This window comes from Mytilus trossulus, chromosome 9 (assembly GCF_036588685.1).
Source record: "Mytilus trossulus isolate FHL-02 chromosome 9, PNRI_Mtr1.1.1.hap1, whole genome shotgun sequence".
Taxonomy (NCBI): Eukaryota; Metazoa; Mollusca; class Bivalvia; order Mytilida; family Mytilidae; genus Mytilus; species Mytilus trossulus.
The window spans coordinates 3990495-4013645 of NC_086381.1; the positions used below are offsets into that span (position 1 = coordinate 3990495).

General features: G+C 34.0%; 1 protein-coding gene across 1 annotated transcript in view; it reads right to left on the minus strand.

Annotated features, from left to right (window-relative positions):
* LOC134683486 (uncharacterized) overlaps positions 1-19865 on the minus strand; it is a 124225-nt gene extending 104360 nt beyond the window's left edge. Inside the window, exons 1-9 of the mRNA XM_063542796.1 lie at positions 19859-19865; positions 17860-18030; positions 17061-17201; positions 9944-13843; positions 9170-9427; positions 8186-8303; positions 6989-7211; positions 6398-6568; positions 1193-1544 (exon numbers count right to left, since the gene is read on the minus strand). Coding sequence (XP_063398866.1) covers positions 1193-1544; positions 6398-6568; positions 6989-7211; positions 8186-8303; positions 9170-9427; positions 9944-13843; positions 17061-17201; positions 17860-18030; positions 19859-19865 — 5341 coding nt within the window. The remainder of the gene's footprint in view (positions 1-1192; positions 1545-6397; positions 6569-6988; positions 7212-8185; positions 8304-9169; positions 9428-9943; positions 13844-17060; positions 17202-17859; positions 18031-19858) is intronic.
* Positions 19866-23151: the final 3286 nt, after the last annotated feature.

Below are 23151 nucleotides of genomic sequence, written 5' to 3' on the forward strand. Positions count from 1 at the left end.
CTAAATCTTACCGTGCACATAAAATTTTTGTTCCGCCCTAATGAGTCCTCTTACATCCTAAATCTTACCGTGCACATTATTAATTATTGTTCCGCCTTAATGAATCCTCTTACATCCTAAATCTTACCGTGCACATTATTAATTATTGTTCCGCCCTAATGAGTCCTGTTACATCCTAAATCTTACCGTGCACATTATTAATTATTGTTCCGTCCTAATGAATCCTGTTACATCCTAAATCTTACCGTGCACATTATTAATTATTGTTCCGAACTAATGAGTCCTCTTACATCCTAAATCTTACCGTGCACATTATTAATTATTGTTCCGCCCTAATGAGTCCTGTTACATCCTAAATCTTACCGTGCACATTATTAATTATTGTTCCGCCCTAATGAATCCTGTTACATCCTTAATCTTACCGTGCACATTATTAATTATTGTTCCGCCCTAATGAATCCCGTTACATCCTCAATCTTACCGTGCACATTATTAATTATTGTTCCGCCCTAATATGTCCTGTTACATCCTAAATCTTACCGTGCACATTATTAATTATTGTTCCGTCCTAATGAATCCTGTTACATACTAAATCTTACCGTGCACATTATTAATTATTGTTCCGCCCTAATGAATCCTGTTACATACTAAATCTTACCGTGCACATTATTAATTATTGTTCCGCCCTAATGAATCCTGTTACATCCTTAATCTTACCGTGCACATTATTAATTATTGTTCCGCCCTAATGAGTCCTGTTACATACTAAATCTTACCGTGCACATTATTAATTATTGTTCCGCCCTAAAGAATCCTGTTACATCCTTAATCTTACCGTGCACATTATTAATTATTGTTCCGCCCTAATGAATCCTGTTACATACTAAATCTTACCGTGCACATTATTAATTATTGTTCCGCCCTAAAGAATCCTGTTACATCCTTAATCTTACCGTGCACATTATTAATTATTGTTCCGCCCTAATGAGTCCTCTTACATCCTAAATCTTACCGTGCACATTATTAATTATTGTTCCGCCCTAATGAGTCCTGTTACATCCTATAAAATCTTACCGTGCACATTATTAATTATTGTTCCGCCCTAATGAGTCCTATTACATCCTAAATCTTACCGTGCACATTATTTATTGTTCTGCCCTAATGAATCCTGTTACATCCTATAAAATCTTACCGTGCACATTATTTATTTGAACATTATTTCTGTCTCCATACAAATCTTCATACACCATAATTTTATTTGGTGCATATGTCTCTACAAGGTTCAACCATTTATTATTTTTATGTCTGGTATTTATAAATCTATCTTTCCAATCGACCTTGACCTGGTTTGTATCCATAGTAATCCAAGTGTATGATGTATTTTTAGAAGCAGTTGAACAGTATGTCGGCTGATTGCCCTGGATATCCACCACAGACTTGTCATCATACAGGAAAAGATTTCTGCCTATTTTAAAATTTCCAGCTTTATCGTAGGCAATAAGATGTAGGGAATACATTCCAGGTTCCGTCAAAACTACAGATCCCTAAAATACAACAAACAATTCAAGCTAGGTTCGGTCAAAACTACAGACCCCTAAAATACAATAAACAATTCAAGGTTCCGTCAAAACTACAGATCCCTAAAATACAACAAACAAATCAAGGTTCCGTCAAAACTACAGATCCCTAAAATACAACAAACAAATCAAGGTTCCGTCAAAACTACAGATCCCTAAAATACAACAAACAATTCAAGGTTCCGTCAAAACTACAGATCCCTAAAATACAACTAACAATTCAAGGTTCCGTCAAAACTACAGATCCCTAAAATACAACTAACAATTCAAGGTTCGGTCAAAACTACAGATCCCTAAAATACAACAAACAAATCAAGGTTCCGTCAAAACTACAGATCCCTAAAATACAACTAACAATTCAAGGTTCCGTCAAAACTACAGATCCCTAAAATACAACTAACAATTCAAGGTTCCGTCAAAACTACAGATCCCTAAAATACAACTAACAATTCAAGGTTCCGTCAAAACTACAGATCCCTAAAATACAACTAACAATTCAAAGTTCCGTCAAAACTACAGATCCCAAAAATACAACTAACAAATCAAGGTTCGGTCAAAACTACAGATCCCTAAAATACAACAAACAAATCAAGGTTCCGTCAAAACTACAGATCCCTAAAATACAACTAACAATTCAAGGTTCCGTCAAAACTACAGATCCCTAAAATACAACTAACAATTCAAGGTTCCGTCAAAACTACAGACCCCTAAAATACAACTAACAAATCAAGGTTCGGTCAAAACTACAGATCCCTAAAATACAACAAACAATTCAAGGTTCCGTCAATACCAAAGATCCCTAAAATACAACTAACAAATCAAGGTTCCGTCAAAACTACAGATCCCTAAAATACAACTAACAAATCAAGGTTCCGTCAAAACTACAGATCCCTAAAATACAACAAACAAATCAAGGTTCCGTCAAAACTACAGATCCCTAAAATACAACAAACAAATCAAGGTTCGGTCAAAACTACAGATCCCTAAAATACAACAAACAATTCAAGGTTCCGTCAATACCAAAGATCCCTAAAATACAACTAACAAATCAAGGTTCCGTCAAAACTACAGATCCCTAAAATACAACAAACAATTCAAGGTTCCGTCAAAACTACAGATCCCTAAAATACAACGAACAAATCAAGGTTCCGTCAAAACTACAGATCCCTAAAATACAACGAACAAATCAAGGTTCCGTCAAAACTACAGATCCCTAAAATACAACAAACAAATCAAGGTTCCGTCAATACCAAAGATCCCTAAAATACAACTAACAATTCAAGGTTCGGTCAAAACTACGGACCCCTAAAATACAACAAACAAATCAAGGTTCCGTCAAAACTACAGATCCCTAAAATACAACAAACAATTCAAGGTTCCGTCAAAACTACAGATCCCTAAAATACAACTAACAATTCAAGGTTCCGTCAAAACTACATATCCCTAAAATACAACTAACAATTCAAGGTTCCGTCAAAACTACAGATCCCTAAAATACAACTAACAATTCAAGGTTCCGTCAAAACTACAGATCCCTAAAATACAACTAACAATTCAAGGTTCCGTCAAAACTACAGATCCCTAAAATACAACTAACAAATCAAAGTTCCGTCAAAACTACAGATCCCAAAAATACAACTAACAAATCAAGGTTCCGTCAAAACTACAGATCCCTAAAATACAACAAACAAATCAAGGTTCCGTCAAAACTACAGATCCCTAAAATACAACAAACAATTCAAGGTTCCGTCAAAACTACAGATCCCTAAAATACAACTAACAATTCAAGGTTCCGTCAAAACTACAGATCCCTAAAATACAACTAACAATTCAAGGTTCCGTCAAAACTACAGATCCCTAAAATACAACTAACAATTCAAGGTTCCGTCAAAACTACAGATCCCTAAAATACAACTAACAATTCAAGGTTCCGTCAAAACTACAGACCCCTAAAATACAACTAACAAATCAAGGTTCGGTCAAAACTACAGATCCCTAAAATACAACAAACAATTCAAGGTTCCGTCAATACCAAAGATCCCTAAAATACAACTAACAAATCAAGGTTCCGTCAAAACTACAGATCCCTAAAATACAACTAACAAATCAAGGTTCCGTCAAAACTACAGATCCCTAAAATACAACAAACAAATCAAGGTTCCGTCAAAACTACAGATCCCTAAAATACAACAAACAAATCAAGGTTCGGTCAAAACTACAGATCCCTAAAATACAACAAACAATTCAAGGTTCCGTCAATACCAAAGATCCCTAAAATACAACTAACAAATCAAGGTTCCGTCAAAACTACAGATCCCTAAAATACAACAAACAATTCAAGGTTCCGTCAAAACTACAGATCCCTAAAATACAACGAACAAATCAAGGTTCCGTCAAAACTACAGATCCCTAAAATACAACGAACAAATCAAGGTTCCGTCAAAACTACAGATCCCTAAAATACAACAAACAAATCAAGGTTCCGTCAATACCAAAGATCCCTAAAATACAACTAACAATTCAAGGTTCGGTCAAAACTACGGACCCCTAAAATACAACAAACAAATCAAGGTTCCGTCAAAACTACAGATCCCTAAAATACAACAAACAATTCAAGGTTCCGTCAAAACTACAGATCCCTAAAATACAACTAACAATTCAAGGTTCCGTCAAAACTACAGATCCCTAAAATACAACTAACAATTCAAGGTTCCGTCAAAACTACAGATCCCTAAAATACAACTAACAAATCAAGGTTCCGTCAAAACTACAGATCCCTAAAATACAACTAACAAATCAAGGTTCCGTCAAAACTACAGATCCCTAAAATACAACAAACAAATCAAGGTTCCGTCAAAACTACAGATCCCTAAAATACAACAAACAATTCAAGGTTCCGTCAAAACTACAGATCCCTAAAATACAACTAACAATTCAAGGTTCCGTCAAAACTACAGATCCCTAAAATACAACTAACAATTCAAGGTTCCGTCAAAACTACAGATCCCTAAAATACAACTAACAATTCAAGGTTCCGTCAAAACTACAGATCCCTAAAATACAACTAACAATTCAAGGTTCCGTCAAAACTACAGATCCCTAAAATACAACAAACAAATCAAGGTTCCGTCAAAACTACAGATCCCTAAAATACAACAAACAATTCAAGGTTCCGTCAAAACTACAGATCCCTAAAATACAACTAACAATTCAAGGTTCCGTCAAAACTACAGATCCCTAAAATACAACTAACAAATCAAGGTTCGGTCAAAACTACAGATCCCTAAAATACAACAAACAATTCAAGGTTCCGTCAATACCAAAGATCCCTAAAATACAACTAACAAATCAAGGTTCCGTCAAAACTACAGATCCCTAAAATACAACTAACAAATCAAGGTTCGGTCAAAACTACAGATCCCTAAAATACAACAAACAAATCAAGGTTCCGTCAAAACTACAGATCCCTAAAATACAACAAACAAATCAAGGTTCGGTCAAAACTACAGATCCCTAAAATACAACAAACAATTCAAGGTTCCGTCAATACCAAAGATCCCTAAAATACAACTAACAAATCAAGGTTCCGTCAAAACTACAGATCCCTAAAATACAACAAACAATTCAAGGTTCCGTCAAAACTACAGATCCCTAAAATACAACGAACAAATCAAGGTTCCGTCAAAACTACAGATCCCTAAAATACAACGAACAAATCAAGGTTCCGTCAAAACTACAGATCCCTAAAATACAACAAACAAATCAAGGTTCCGTCAATACCAAAGATCCCTAAAATACAACTAACAATTCAAGGTTCGGTCAAAACTACGGACCCTAAAATACAACAAACAAATCAAGGTTCCGTCAAAACTACAGATCCCTAAAATACAACGAACAAATCAAGGTTCCGTCAAAACTACAGATCCCTAAAATACAACTAACAAATCAAGGTTCCGTCAAAACTACAGATCCCTAAAATACAACAAACAAATCAAGGTTCCGTCAATACCAAAGATCCCTAAAATACAACTAACAATTCAAGGTTCGGTCAAAACTACAGACCCCTAAAATACAACAAACAATTCAAGGTTCGGATAAAACTACAGATCCCTAAAATACAACAAACAATTCAAAGTTCGGTCAAAACTACAGATTCCTAAAATACAACAAACAAATCAAGGTTCCGTCAAAACTACAGATCCCTAAAATACAACGAACAAATCAAAGTTCCGTCAATACCAAAGATCCCTAAAATACAACAAACAATTCAAGGTTCCGTCAAAACTACAGATCCCTGTAAAATACAATTAAAAATTCAAGATAGCTTCTACAAATTAATTTAAACTGGTTTTATGCAGTGTATATACCCTTATATTTTACAGTTGTTTAGCATGTTAGTTCTTAGACTACATTCATTCTGTGTCAGAAACCTATGTTGTGTCAACTATTTAATCACAATCCAAATTCAGAGCTGTATCAAGCTTAAATGTTGTGTCTATACTTGCCCCAACTGGTCGACCTCTACGGTCGTATAAAGCTGCGCCCTGCGGAGCATCTGGTTACTTATTGTTGAAGTTCGCAGTGTGACCTATACTTGCTAACTTCTACATCATTTGGTCTTGATTGGAGAGTTGTCTCATTGGCCATCATATGACATCATCTTATTTTCATATTGTATTGAAAATAAATTCTCTCCTAAGTATAAGGAACACTTTTCTTAAAGAGGATTCAATGATTGGTACACTTGTACTGACAGAATATGCAGTGATTGGTACATTTGTACTTACAGCGGATTCAGTGATTGGTACATTTGAACTTACGGAGGATTCAGTGATTGCTAAATTTTTATTTGATGAGATTAAAGATCCACCAGAACCAGCGCCGTCAATCAATATTGAACCATCCACTCCAAGGTCAAACAGGTCATACTGATAATGGTCTAGTCCTGCTAAATCATCTGACCATCCTCCCCATGTAAAACTTAGATTAGGCTACAACAGATATGATATATACACTAGCATTTAAACAAATGAGGCCAAGAAAAATGAATAACTGTTTTTAGCTTCCCAATATTTAATTTTTATGTAATTTTTTACTGACTTTTTGTCAAACAATACTAAAGTGTTGGTTGTTAACCTCTATACAAACATATTTATCCCAAAATAAAATCATGTTAACTACTGATTTTCTCTATTTTTAGAACTTATGAAATAATTGGTAAAGAAGTATTTTTTACCTGATTATTATTATTATTATGCAGCTATCAATGCAGTAACAAATACATCGCAAACATTTCTGAACTTACAGTAATAAGTTGTATTTGTAATTTGAAAATTTATACTGATTAGATGCCCTGCATACTAAATAAGATTCCTTGTTAGTGTTTATAATACATGATGACCAATACTTACATTTTCAGTTAAATCATCTACAATATTTAGAAATGGAGTACACGAAGTTCCTGATGTCAAAGAACAATGATAAGGGTTCTCTAAATCCCAATGGAACTCAAACTCCCGTGTCAGGGTTTGTCCAGAATAATAATAAGTCTTTTTCACAGAATCTGTGGAACTAGAGTCACGGTTGGCCACACTCACATATCCGCCATTGGTAGAGGAGAATTCAGCAACTACTCTAGAAAATTCATATCACTTATAAATGAACATGAAATCATTATTCTGACAACATATTTAAGTTGTAAATAGTTTTTCAAAGCTTTCTGACAGTTGACAATTTCACATCCAAACACATAACTTTAAGAAACCTTGCTTGTTTTGTGTTGATGAGTTGCTGTCCCACTAGAAAGTACCCCACATTTGCATTTATTTATAAAATAAATGTAAAATTCAAAGTATGGGCAACATAAAGATATCAATATTATGAATAGTGTTGTCTTTTTTAAGGTTTAGTTTTAGATCATCAGATAGACCATCTAGAATTGTCCTGAAGAACTACCCAGGAGTCAGCCTCTTCCTATTGGCAAACTTCTAATTAACTGAAGAGCAATCTGGCCATTTCTGACATAGGACCTACCATCCAAGGTATCTATTGGTATTTTTATATACTTGGGCGATATTATAATATTCTAAAAAGATATTTTGCAGGTTCAAACTGTTATATAGTTATTTCATATCAATTAAGTGAACAGTCTGGCAAAAGGATAAGACAGTGAATTACTCATAACTGACCAAAACTAATTGTTCACAATGTACTTATGCCATTATATATAAATATATAGGATATGAATAGCCTTGTAGATTCAAGAGCCTTTACTCACAACAAGATTATTAGTTTAAAAGTTCTAAGGTCACATTTGTAACAATACTCCAATTTATAAGACGCTTCCGGGTCTGCATACTTAATTTAGCTTTTGTTTATTTACAAACTGTTAGATTGGAATGTACCCATGATGCTTTGTTTTGTTATTAAATATGTAATTCAGCTGTGTTTCTATCACTCGAAGCCAAACTTGATACAACATTGGTCATATCATATTTCTACTTAACATTAGAAACATAGTAAAATATTAATTTCTAACATTATCTGAACAAAAAACTTACCACATGTTAAAGTTTGTATACTGCACTTATATATATATATATACATACCTATCATTATGAGTAAATGACCACACATTAAAGGAAAAGCTGCATTGTTTAAAATCTACAGGTTGATTTTTATCCATACCATTACAAGTCTTTGTCTGTTTGGAAACATATGTTGAGCCTATAAACACAATCATTATACTATAGGAATTGGCTGACATTCTATCTATTGCAACGTTCTGGTCATGATTATATTAAGTTCCATTGAAACTGGTCTTTTAAAATTAATAAGATGAAATTTTCATTCTAGTCCATTATGCTTAAAATATGTAAGTATTCATAAAACAGATAGTTGATTAGTTATAAATGTCACAGTATGTAAAATTAAAGAGATGTAGAATGATTGCAAATGAGACAACTTATTATCCACCAGACAGACAGACAGACAGACAGACAGACAGACAGACAGACAGACAGACAGACAGACAGACAGGCAGGAGTACAACAGTATATACAACACTCCTTCAATATAAATATACAGTGAATAGACTCACAAAACCATTGAAGGAGTGTTATATGGCATCAATTACCCAAAAGTAATCTTAAATTGAAGAGCAGGTTAGCTGTCAGGGAAAAGAGGGCCATTGTTTATATATTTTTTCAGGTATCATATGATATTTTGGGGATATTTCATTATACTAATATTTGCTAATTTTAAAGGGTAAATAATATAGGGAGAAATCTAAATACAATAATTGCACGAGAAACAGACTAGAGGAGAATGAGTTAAAACCAAATTTGTTTATTCAAATAAGTTTTCCTGATGAAGGTCTCTAGCTCGTTCTCTCTGAAATTCCAGCTTTCTCCACCAACAAAACATTCAGTAATAATAAAGCTGACAGTTCCTATGACCTATGTGGCATTTAACACCAACAACCAATCAATAATTTATTACATCATTTATTCAAGTATATCATTGGATATAACCACTTAATTATATTAAGCTTACCTCTAAACGCCACTTAAACAAAACTCATTAAAAAATACCTTTGTAATATGAGAGAGTTGCTTTTTCTTCAATGACACCAACTCGGAAATCTTTCACGTAATGTTGAGCATCTCTGTTATCAGCTGGTTGCAAATACTTTGCTGTTTCAACTACTGAAATACTGCTATATGCAGGAAAGTTTGTCCAAATAGTTGAATGACCAGTAGTGACCCAGTTTGGATCATTCTCTAAAACATTATGTCCTCCATTGTCAGAAAATTTACAGTGATTATATTCTATTGTTGATGTGTTGTCAACTGAAAAGAATAATTAAATTTAAAATTACTTCCTTTCATAACAATTATAACAATATTTTCTATGATGGCCTGCATGTGACCATGATGACAGATTCATGGGAAAAATGTTCCCTTATTATTATGGCAGAAAATTTACACTTTCAATAAAAAAGTTAAAATAAATTAAAATTATAACATAATTTGTCATTGTCCCCCTTTTTAAACTCTTGAATCATGTCATGGTCCATTAGGTTCATCTGAAGATCTCATTCCAAAATGTGTATACCTTGAAGTCAAGTGTATTAGTCCAAAATAAAATAATATGTTTGGTTTATGTTTCCTTACCTGCCATAATTTTAAGCTCCTATCCTAAACCTTTGCCCATTTTGAAGTGTTAAAGCACTGATTAAAGTTCAAATGTGTCCTAAGAATATTTTGTACAAAACATTGTCTAGTAAATACTTACTTAAAGGGAACATCCAGTATATCTATATGTTCTATAATATAAAGACCTGTGCCCCTGCCCCATATACTCACTGTTTTCACAATGTGTTCCACTAAAGTTATCAGCACACACACAACCACTGGCACTGGCGAGTTCATCAGTACAAGTTCCAGGGTAACATCGAGTACTGTCTGTTCTCCAGGAACAAGCCTCTACAAAGTAAAATATAAAGTTATCAGCACACACACAACCACTGGCGAGTTCATTAGTACAAGTTCCAGGGTAACATCGAGTACTATCTGTTCTCCAGGAACAAGCCTCTACAAAGTAAAATATAAAGTTATCAGCACACACACAACCACTGGCGAGTTCATCAGTACAAGTTCCAGGGTAACATCGAGTACTATCTGTTCTCCAGGAACAAGCCTCTACAAAGTAAAATATAAAGTTATCAGCACACACACAACCACTGGCGAGTTCATCAGTACAAGTTCTAGGGTAACATCGAGTACTATCTGTTCTCCAGGAACAAGCCTCTACAAAGTAAAATATAAAGTTATCAGCACACACACAACCACTGGCGAGTTCATCAGTACAAGTTCCAGGGTAACATCGAGTACTATCTGTTCTCCAGGAACAAGCCTCTACAAAGTAAAATATAAAGTTATCAGCACACACACAACCACTGGCGAGTTCATTAGTACAAGTTCCAGGGTAACATCGAGTACTATCTGTTCTCCAGGAACAAGCCTCTACAAAGTAAAATATAAAGTTATCAGCACACACACAACCACTGGCGAGTTCATTAGTACAAGTTCCAGGGTAACATCGAGTACTATCTGTTCTCCAGGAACAAGCCTCTACAAAGTAAAATATAAAGTTATCAGCACACACACAACCACTGGCGAGTTCATTAGTACAAGTTCCAGGGTAACATCGAGTACTATCTGTTCTCCAGGAACAAGCCTCTACAAAGTAAAATATAAAGTTATCAGCACACACACAACCACTGGCGAGTTCATTAGTACAAGTTCCAGGGTAACATCGAGTACTGTCTGTTCTCCAGGAACAAGCCTCTACAAAGTAAAATATAAAGTTATCAGCACACACACAACCACTGGCGAGTTCATCAGTACAAGTTCCAGGGTAACATCGAGTACTATCTGTTCTCCAGGAACAAGCCTCTACAAAGTAAAATATAAAGTTATCAGCACACACACAACCACTGGCGAGTTCATCAGTACAAGTTCCAGGGTAACATCGAGTACTATCTGTTCTCCAGGAACAAGCCTCTACAAAGTAAAATATAAAGTTATCAGCACACACACAACCACTGGCGAGTTCATTAGTACAAGTTCCAGGGTAACATCGAGTACTATCTGTTCTCCAGGAACAAGCCTCTATAAAGTAAAATATAAAGTTATCAGCACACACACAACCACTGGCGAGTTCATCAGTACAAGTTCCAGGGTAACATCGAGTACTATCTGTTCTCCAGGAACAAGCCTCTACAAAGTAAAATATAAAGTTATCAGCACACACACAACCACTGGCGAGTTCATTAGTACAAGTTCCAGGGTAACATCGAGTACTATCTGTTCTCCAGGAACAAGCCTCTACAAAGTAAAATATAAAGTTATCAGCACACACACAACCACTGGCGAGTTCATTAGTACAAGTTCCAGGGTAACATCGAGTACTATCTGTTCTCCAGGAACAAGTCTCTACAAAGTAAAATATAAAGTTATCAGCACACACACAACCACTGGCGAGTTCATCAGTACAAGTTCCAGGGTAACATCGAGTACTATCTGTTCTCCAGGAACAAGCCTCTACAAAGTAAAATATAAAGTTATCAGCACACACACAACCACTAGCGAGTTCATCAGTACAAGTCCCAGGGTAACATCGAGTACTATCTGTTCTCCAGGAACAAGCCTCTACAAAGTAAAATATAAAGTTATCAGCACACACACAACCACTGGCGAGTTCATCAGTACAAGTTCCAGGGTAACATCGAGTACTATCTGTTCTCCAGGAACAAGTCTCTACAAAGTAAAATATAAAGTTATCAGCACACACACAACCACTGGCGAGTTCATCAGTACAAGTTCCAGGGTAACATCGAGTACTATCTGTTCTCCAGGAACAAGTCTCTACAAAGTAAAATATAAAGTTATCAGCACACACACAACCACTGGCGAGTTCATCAGTACAAGTTCCAGGGTAACATCGAGTACTATCTGTTCTCCAGGAACAAGCCTCTACAAAGTAAAATATAAAGTTATCAGCACACACACAACCACTAGCGAGTTCATCAGTACAAGTCCCAGGGTAACATCGAGTACTGTCTGTTCTCCAGGAACAAGCCTCTACAAAGTAAAATATAAAGTTATCAGCACACACACAACCACTGGCGAGTTCATTAGTACAAGTTCTAGGGTAACATCGAGTACTATCTGTTCTCCAGGAACAAGCCTCTACAAAGTAAAATATAAAGTTATCAGCACACACACAACCACTGGCGAGTTCATTAGTACAAGTTCCAGGGTAACATCGAGTACTATCTGTTCTCCAGGAACAAGCCTCTACAAAGTAAAATATAAAGTTATCAGCACACACACAACCACTGGCGAGTTCATTAGTACAAGTTCCAGGGTAACATCGAGTACTATCTGTTCTCCAGGAACAAGCCTCTACAAAGTAAAATATAAAGTTATCAGCACACACACAACCACTGGCGAGTTCATCAGTACAAGTTCCAGGGTAACATCGAGTACTATCTGTTCTCCAGGAACAAGCCTCTACAAAGTAAAATATAAAGTTATCAGCACACACACAACCACTGGCGAGTTCATTAGTACAAGTTTCAGGGTAACATCGAGTACTATCTGTTCTCCAGGAACAAGTCTCTACAAAGTAAAATATAAAGTTATCAGCACACACACAACCACTGGCGAGTTCATCAGTACAAGTTCCAGGGTAACATCGAGTACTATCTGTTCTCCAGGAACAAGCCTCTACAAAGTAAAATATAAAGTTATCAGCACACACACAACCACTAGCGAGTTCATCAGTACAAGTCCCAGGGTAACATCGAGTACTATCTGTTCTCCAGGAACAAGCCTCTACAAAGTAAAATATAAAGTAATCAGCACACACACAACCACTGGCGAGTTCATTAGTACAAGTTCCAGGGTAACATCGAGTACTATCTGTTCTCCAGGAACAAGCCTCTACAAAGTAAAATATAAAGTAATCAGCACACACACAACCACTGGCGAGTTCATTAGTACAAGTTCCAGGGTAACATCGAGTACTATCTGTTCTCCAGGAACAAGCCTCTACAAAGTAAAATATAAAGTTATCAGCACACACACAACCACTGGCGAGTTCTATAGTACAAGTTCCAGGGTAACATCGAGTACTGTCTGTTCTCCAGGAACAAGCCTCTACAAAGTAAAATATAAAGTTATCAGCACACACACAACCACTGGCGAGTTCATTAGTACAAGTTCCAGGGTAACATCGAGTACTGTCTGTTCTCCAGGAACAAGCCTCTACAAAGTAAAATATAAAGTTATCAGCACACACACAACCACTGGCGAGTTCATCAGTACAAGTTCCAGGGTAACATCGAGTACTATCTGTTCTCCAGGAACAAGCCTCTACAAAGTAAAATATAAAGTTATCAGCACACACACAACCACTGGCGAGTTCATTAGTACAAGTTCCAGGGTAACATCGAGTACTATCTGTTCTCCAGGAACAAGCCTCTATAAAGTAAAATATAAAGTTATCAGCACACACACAACCACTGGCGAGTTCATTAGTACAAGTTCCAGGGTAACATCGAGTACTATCTGTTCTCCAGGAACAAGCCTCTACAAAGTAAAATATAAAGTTATCAGCACACACACAACCACTGGCGAGTTCATCAGTACAAGTTCCAGGGTAACATCGAGTACTATCTGTTCTCCAGGAACAAGCCTCTACAAAAATAGAATACTGTGTCACATGATTCAGGTAACAATAAAGAGATCACAGATGGGTGTGATAATTCAGATAATCACATATTTATTACTGATATGTATGTTTTTGCATGGCCAAATAGTCGGAAGTCTAGGTTGGTTATCAGCTCTCGGGGCCAATATCGATATCAGCCCTCGAAATCCATATCAAGCCCCCGAGTTTAACTTCCGGTAACCTGTCAATCAAAAAATAGTTGTAAACAAGTTGTCATCCAAAGCAGCTAGACGATCTGGAGAGGTTTCTCGTAGATCAAATGACGATGCATGTAAATTCATACATGAAATAAAAATTGGGAACACAATGTAAAGAAATTTAGACAGTTACGAATCTGCTGTAGAAAGTAAAAATCAACAATGGAAATCACTTTGAGTCGTTTAATATTTACAATTATGAGAATTAATATATCTATTGTTAATTATTTGTTAACTTTTCTCAAAACTGTGTTTACTCTGACACTGTGATACGAACTTTGTTAACTCACTGGGATACATTTTTTTTTTCGTTAAATGTTTTTTTGCTTTTTCTCTTGCTTGAAAATATGTGATAAATAGATTATTACATGTCATTTTCCATATGGTCCGTGGTATCAGCCCAAGACCAATATCAAGCCCTCGGGCTAAAGCCCTCTGGCTTGATATGGGAGTCAAGGGCTGATACCAGGGCCAATATGGAAAAATGCCATGTAATAATCTATAAATATATACTAGTAGATATTCAGTCACATGGAATATTAAAATTGTAAACAACTCAAGTGAAAATAGTTGATGTGAAAACAGCATATTAACAAGAATTAGGTTATCTGGTGATCTCTTGAAGAAAAACTCTATTTTAAGCAATTGTTAAATCCAAATATAAGTCAAACTTAACATGTATTTTATGGTAATTACACATAAACATGTATTTTTATGGTAATTATACATGCAGCATGTATTTTATGGTAATTACACATTAACATGTATTTTATTGTAATTACACAATTACACATTAGCATGTATTTTATGGTAATTACACAATTACACATTAGCATGTATTTTATGGTAATTACACAATTACACATTAGCATGTATTTTATGGTAATTACACATTAACATGTATTTTATGGTAATTAAACATGCAGCATGTATTTAATGGTAATTACACATTAGCATGTATTTTATGGTAATTATACATGCAGCATGTATTTTATGGTAATTACACATTTACATGTATTTTTATGGTAATTATACATGCAGCATGTATTTTATGGTAATTACACATTAACATGTATTTTATGGTAATTAAACATGCAGCATGTATTTTATGGTAATTACACATAAGCATGTATTTTATTGTAATTATACATGCAGCATGTATTTTATGGTAATTATACATGCAGCATGTATTTTATGGTAATTATACATGCAGCATGTATTTTATGGTAATTATACATGCAGCATGTATTTTATGGTAATTACACATTTACATGTATTTTTATGGTAATTATACATGCAGCATGTATTTTATGGTAATTACACATTAACATGTATTTTATTGTAATTACACAATTACACATTAGCATGTATTTTATGGTAATTACACAATTACACATTAGCATGTATTTTATGGTAATTACACAATTACACATTAGCATGTATTTTATGGTAATTACACATTAGCATGTATTTTATGGTAATTACACATTAGCATGTATTTTATGGTAATTACACAATTACACATTAGCATGTATTTTATGGTAATTACACAATTACACATTAGCATGTATTTTATGGTAATTACACAATTACACATTAGCATGTATTTTATGGTAATTACACATTAACATGTATTTTATGGTAATTAAACATGCAGCATGCATTTTATGGTAATTACACATTAGCATGTATTTTATTGTAATTACACAATTACACATTAGCATGTATTTTATGGTAATTACACAATTACACATTAGCATGTATTTTATGGTAATTATACATGCAGCATGTATTTGATGGTAATTATACATGCAGCATGTATTTTATGGTAATTATACATGCAGCATGTATTTTATGGTAATTACACATTTACATGTATTTTTATGGTAATTATACATGCATCATGTATTTTATGGTAATTACACATTAACATGTATTTTATTGTAATTACACAATTACACATTAGCATGTATTTTATGGTAATTACACAATTACACATTAGCATGTATTTTATGGTAATTACACATTAACATGTATTTTATGGTAATTAAACATGCAGCATGCATTTTATGGTAATTACACATTAGCATGTATTTTATTGTAATTACACAATTACACATTAGCATGTATTTTATGGTAATTACACAATTACACATTAGCATGTATTTTATGGTAATTATACATGCAGCATGTATTTGATGGTAATTATACATGCAGCATGTATTTTATGGTAATTATACATGCAGCATGTATTTTATGGTAATTACACATTTACATGTATTTTTATGGTAATTATACATGCATCATGTATTTTATGGTAATTACACATTAACATGTATTTTATTGTAATTACACAATTACACATTAGCATGTATTTTATGGTAATTACACAATTACACATTAGCATGTATTTTATGGTAATTACACATTAACATGTATTTTATGGTAATTAAACATGCAGCATGTATTTTATGGTAATTACACATTAGCATGTATTTTATTGTAATTACACAATTACACTTTAGCATGTATTTTATGGTAATTACACAATTACACATTAGCATGTATTTTATGGTAATTATACATGCAGCATGTATTTCATGGTAAGTATACATGCAGCATGTATTTTATGGTAATTACACATTAACATGTATTTTTATGGTAATTATACATGCAGCATGTATTGAATGGTAATTACACATTAGCATGTATTTTATTGTAATTACACATACAGCATGTATTTTATGGTAATTGCACATGCAGCATGTATTGAATGGTAATTACACATTAGCATGTATTTTATGGTAATTACACATGCAGCATGTATTTTATGGTAATTACACATGCAGCATGTATTGAATGGTAATTACACATTAGCATGTATTTTATGGTAATTAAACTCTTTGGTTCAGAGGTTCTCTAGTCCCCACCTGGAAACTGAAGAAAACCCAGTTTTGGTGTGACCAAGGGGAATAACTCTACTTACTTTGACATTTTGTTTTATCAAGATGTCTTGTGTAAGCTCTCCAATATGTGTTTGGTTTTATTTCCCCATCACACCATTCACAGACCTGATTGCTAGAGGTGGTACATCTTCTGTAGTTACAATGATCAATGGTCCCACATACTGTAAACATAAGAAAAGTGAAAAGTTCTATAGAAACATCTTCACTTCTGCATCAATGATTTAATTATATTTAATCTGTTAGTATAGGCTTTCTTAATGTAACAATTAAAACTTAGAAATTTGTTGTTAGTCCTTCTGGATAGATTTGATTGGTGTAGTTGTATTAAGGTGGTACAAATGTACCAAACATCTTGACTAAAATTAATTTAGCTTGTTTAATTCTCAAAAAAAATATGTGACCCTTTAAAAAAAAATATCAAAATATCAAAAACCACTCACTTTATCAGAAAATTTTCTTTGGACAATAGCAGTTTGACAAATACTAATTTTGATCATTGAGAACCTTGATACTATATGAATTTGTAATTATTTAAATGTTTTGAAAATTGTGTATTTCATAACAATTTCTAATTTGATTGTTCTTATATGTGACTGTGTTTGTATGATTACCTTGTAATTGTTTGTTATATTTCATAGTATTTCATGAGGGCCTCAGGAAAGATAATTAGTGTTATAGCTAACTGTTTAACCCTCTTTAATTAAAATGTTCAGCTGATTTTTACAGAGTTATGTCCCTGTAGTACCACCTTAATAATCAAGTGATACTTACAGCGACAATATGGTCCAGCAGAATAGAATCCATGATTATGATACTTACAGCGACAATATGGTCCATCGGAATAGAATCCCTGAGTGCAGTCAGTACAAACGTCCGGAGATGAACAACTTCCTCCACTGTGGTAGACATTTCCTAGTTTTGTTATCTGATAGTCAGAAGAATATGTAATACCACAAGCATCATTAATATCAGTTTTTCCGTCACAAATTGCTGAAAAGTAATTAGAAAGAGCTTATTAAGTAACATTGAAAATAATAAACAGACACACGTCATACACATTCAATGTTTTTGCTATCTTAGCTGAGGACTTCCCATATCAGAAATGAAATAACAGATCTAGTCCCATAAGGACAGTTGTTATCAACTATAGAGACTATATCTAATAACATTCAAAAAGTACTTTATCATACAAATACCTTTCCATTTAAACGTACAAGATATTCATGACATGAAGTAAAAAAGAAATTAAAGAAATATCGCCGAAATGATAACTTGGATCAAATCATGATAATATTCTTTCACATAATATATTTTAAAATCTATACGGACAATCCATATAAAAAAATGCAATTAAAATGAAGCAAAGTTGACCTAAAATATATTGATTGATTAATTAATTGATTGTTGTTTGATGCCACTGTACTATTGTGCTGTTTCATGGTGGTCTGATTTTTGATGGTGGAAGCAGGAGTGCTCAAAGAGAACCACCGGCCTTCAATAGAAAAACTGACAATCCTTGTCAACTGAAAAACAAGAATGTGTCCTAAGTACACGGATGCCCCACTCGCACTATCATTTTCCATGTTCAATGGACCGTGAAATTGGGTAGAAAATCTAATGTTGCATTAAAATTAGAAAGATCATACCATATGGAACATGTGTACTAAGTTTCAAATTGTTAGGTCTTCAACTTCATCAAAAACTACCTTGACCAAAAACTTTAACCTGAAACTCCTACTTTCATTTTCTATGTTCAGTGGACCGTGAAATTGGGGTCAAAAGTCTAATTTGGCTTTAAAACTAGAAAGATCATATCATAAGCAACAAGTGTACTAAGTTTCAAATTGATTGGACTTCAGCTTAATCAAAAACTACCTCGACCAAAAACTTTAACCTGAAACTCGCACTTTCATTTTCTATGTTCAGTGGACTGTGAAATTGGGGTCAAAAGTCTAATTTGGCTTTAAAATTAGAAAGATCATATCATAAGCAACAAGTGTACTAAGTTTCAAGTTGATTGGACTGCAGCTGCATCAAAAACTACCTTGACCAAAAACTTTAACCTGAAACTCGCACTTTCATTTTTTTATGTTCAGTGGACCATGAAATTGGGGTCAAATGTCTAATTTGGCTTTAAAATTAGAAAGATCATATCATAAGCAACAAGTGTACTAAGTTTCAAATTGATTGGACTTCAGCTTCATCAAAAACTACCTCGACCAAAAACTTTAACCTGAAACTCGCACTTTCATTTTCTATGTTCAGTGACCGTGAAATTGGGGTCAAATGTCTAATTTGGCTTTAAAATTAGAAAGATCATATAATAAGCAACAACTGTACTAAGTTTCAAATTGATTGGACTTCAGCTTCATCAAAAACTACCTCGACCAAAAACTTTAACCTGGAGCGGGACGAACGAACGGACAAACGAACGGACGAACGAACAGAGGCACAGACCAGAAAACATAATGCCCCTCTACTATCGTAGGTGGGGCATAAAAATAATTGAATTAAAAATTACTTCAATCAGGGATATTTATTTTATATTGTACAAGACATGTAATTTTGTAATGTGTATTTTTTGTTTGTTTTATACATATGTGAGTTTTAAGTGTTTTAAATACACGAAGGGCTGCCCTTCAATAAGGATAAATTGTGAAAAACTATAACAATATTTTCTATGGTGGTATGCATGTGACCAGTGTCACAAGTCCAAGGGACAAATGTTCCCTTATAATTATGGCAGAAAATTTGCACTTTCTATAAAAAAATTAATAATTTTTCAATTAATATAACATAATTTGTCAGTGCCCCCTACCTGCCATAATTTTAATTTCCTATATATATATTGTGGTCTAGCGGGACAGCTGCAGTGCAGGCGATTTGGTGTCACGATATCTCAGTAGCATGGGTTCGAATCCCGCGAGGGAAGAACAAAAAAAATTGTATTCATAAGTACGACTAAACCAGTGCCAACTCTGCAACAGATTTATCAATCAGAACACCAGCAGTGATGGTGATACATGGCTGTGTACATTCTGTATATACAACTCGTCTAAACATCAACCCAACAATGTTAGATCGTTAAGTTTTCTATCGCAAATTTTTTGTTCTAACCTCGCCGGGATTCGAACCCATGCTACTGAGATATCGTGATACCAAAAACGCCTGCACTGTAACCGGCGCGCTAGACCACACGACCACCTGGGCTTCATAAAAATGAAGCTTTCGATGGCCGGGTGTTACCTTTCCACGTCAGTTTTAATCTAGCGTCGAACTACAGTACATAATATATGAGGCATGAAGATGCTATTTTTACAGATCAGCTAAATTATCTATAGTAGAGGATCCTACAAATTAATGTAAGATACAGTCACAGAAATGGTTATGTTCATAAGTACGTCTGCAGGGGCGGATCCATCCATTTTAAAAAGGGGGGTTCCTAACTCAGGACAAAAGGGGGGGTCCAATTACATGTCCCCATTCAAATGCATTGATCGTCCAAAAAAAGGGGGTTCCAACCCCCGGAACCCCCCCCCCCTTCTGGATCCGCGCCTGGTCTGAACCAGTGACAACTCTACAACAGACTTATCCATCAGATCACCAGCAGTGATGGTGATACATGGCTGTGTACATCCTGTATATACAACTCGTCAAAACATCAACCCATGTTGATGTTTAGACAGGTTGTATATACATGATATATACACAAAGTCATAAGAACCTTTAAATTTAGTAAAAGGATGCCAGCCGAAAACGACTTATCTTATGAGTCACTATCATTAAAACAACATCTAATGCGATATATAAAAGGACAACTTCGTTTGTAACTAGCTAAAAGAGGAACCATATTCTCATTAAACATAAGATAACAAAGTTTTTTAATATCGCATAAATACTCAAAATCAACATTTAAAAGACAGGCTTTGGCATACATCTCATGTCTGATACCCGTATGCATGATCCTGTCTACTTATATTGATTTAGGGTCTATAATAATTCATGTAGTCCACATATTTTATCTTATAATAATACAGTTTAATAAATAGATACTTAAGACTTACCATAATCGCACCCATAAGACCATGTCCAATACGATTTTTGCGCCCATCCGTCGTGACATTTTAAATAGAACTTCATTTCAAATCTGCAAAAAAACAATTCTCAACAGTTTTACTTACTAATAACAGCTATGCGTTGAAAGGCAGACTAAAACTTTTGATCTTTTAACTTAGAAGGTGTGACGAGAAACTATGTATTGATCAAAAGATGCTTGACCGTATGAACATTTTCACTGAAAATGGCATTTCCTATTTTATTGAGAAATATATAGATTTACTTTCAGACCATTTTTGTTGTATACATGTATCTATCTACAGTTAGAAATATTCAAACACACACTTTACACAGACTCTTGATATATTAGTGTTAATCTAAAACTTACACATATTTCGTACAACGCCCAATACCCCAAATACTACATTTCGTCGTTGTTTTTCTTTTATCGTGCCACACTATTTTATTCACATGGTTTCTGAAAAAAGAAATGTGGGCATCATTTTATATTTTGAAAGCATATACTAAACATTACCCTTATATCAAGTGTAAACAATTGCTTATTTTCAACGGTTAACGGAGTAGGACCAATTAAGTCAATCTAATTAAAATATAGATCTCTGCATGATTTCGTTGGTTTATTCCTTGAATGCCAACATCCTTTGATCTACCGACAATTTACCTGTAAAATTATGTTGGCGTTCAAGGAATATATGACTGACTGGTTTAATGTTGATTCTGGATTGAAACAAGGTTGTGTTTTATCATCTATAATGTTTAATATATATATAAATAATTTGGTTGATGACATTAATGCTTTGAATATTGGTATTAACATAGATGATGAAAAATTAGCTATATTGTTATATGCTGATGATGTTATTTTAATGGCAGAGAATGAAGAAGATTTACAAAAAATGTTGAATGTGCTAAATACATGGTGTCTCAATAATGAGCTGACAGTTAATATAAATAAATCTAAGATCATGCATTTTAGAAATCCAGCTGTTCTACAAACTAAATGTATTTTTTCTATTGGTGGTAATAGTATAGAATGTGTAAAATGTTATCAATATTTAGGCTTATTACTTACTGAATATTTAGATTATCAGTTAATGGCTAAGGCAGTAGCGAAGTCAGCCAGTAGAGCATTAGGATTATTAATTGTAAAGAGTAAAATGCATGGTGGTTTCCAGCACAAATTTTTTTCTAAACTGTATGATACAATGGTATGGTCAGTTATTAGTTATGGCGCAGGTATTTGGGGAACAAGAGACTTTTCCTGCATAAATGCAGTCAAAAACAGGGCCATGAGATTTTTCATGGGTGTTGGCAAATACACACCAAATGATGCCATAGCTGGTGATATGGGCTGGAAACCTCCATGCGTTAAACAATGGTCAAGTGTCTTGAGACATTGGGCTAGGTGTTCCATAATGGACCCACACAGGATAAATTTTAAAATTTTTAAGTGGTCTATACGAAAGTGTAATACCAGAATTAAAAACTGGAGTTTTAGAGTTATAGAAATATTAAAATTGTATAATTATGAGCAATATTGTAATTTTGAATCAAATGTATTAAACAAAAATTGTATTAAACAAATTGAGGCGGATGTATTTGATAATTTTAAATCAAACTGGTGTACAAGAGTTGCTGCATATGCAGAGGGAAGTAAATTAAGAACTTACAAATTGTTTAAAAATAACTATTGTACTGAAAATTATTTGCAAAATATTATATCTTTAAAGAACAGAAGTTCATTTGCTAAATTTAGATGTGGGGTAGCTCCACTAAAACTAGAAACTGGAAGATATGAAAAGAAAGAAGTCCACGAGAGGACATGTTTTAACTGTAGCTCTATTGTTGAAGATGAAATGCATGTCATTTTAAAATGCCCATTATATGTGGATCTAAGACAAATCATGATACACGAAGCTTTACATTTTAATGAACATTTTAACCTTTTATCAGATAATGAAAAATTTATATTTTTATTTAGTAATGACAATGTTGCTGCTATAGTTGCCAAAACCTGCAACAGCATTTTATTAA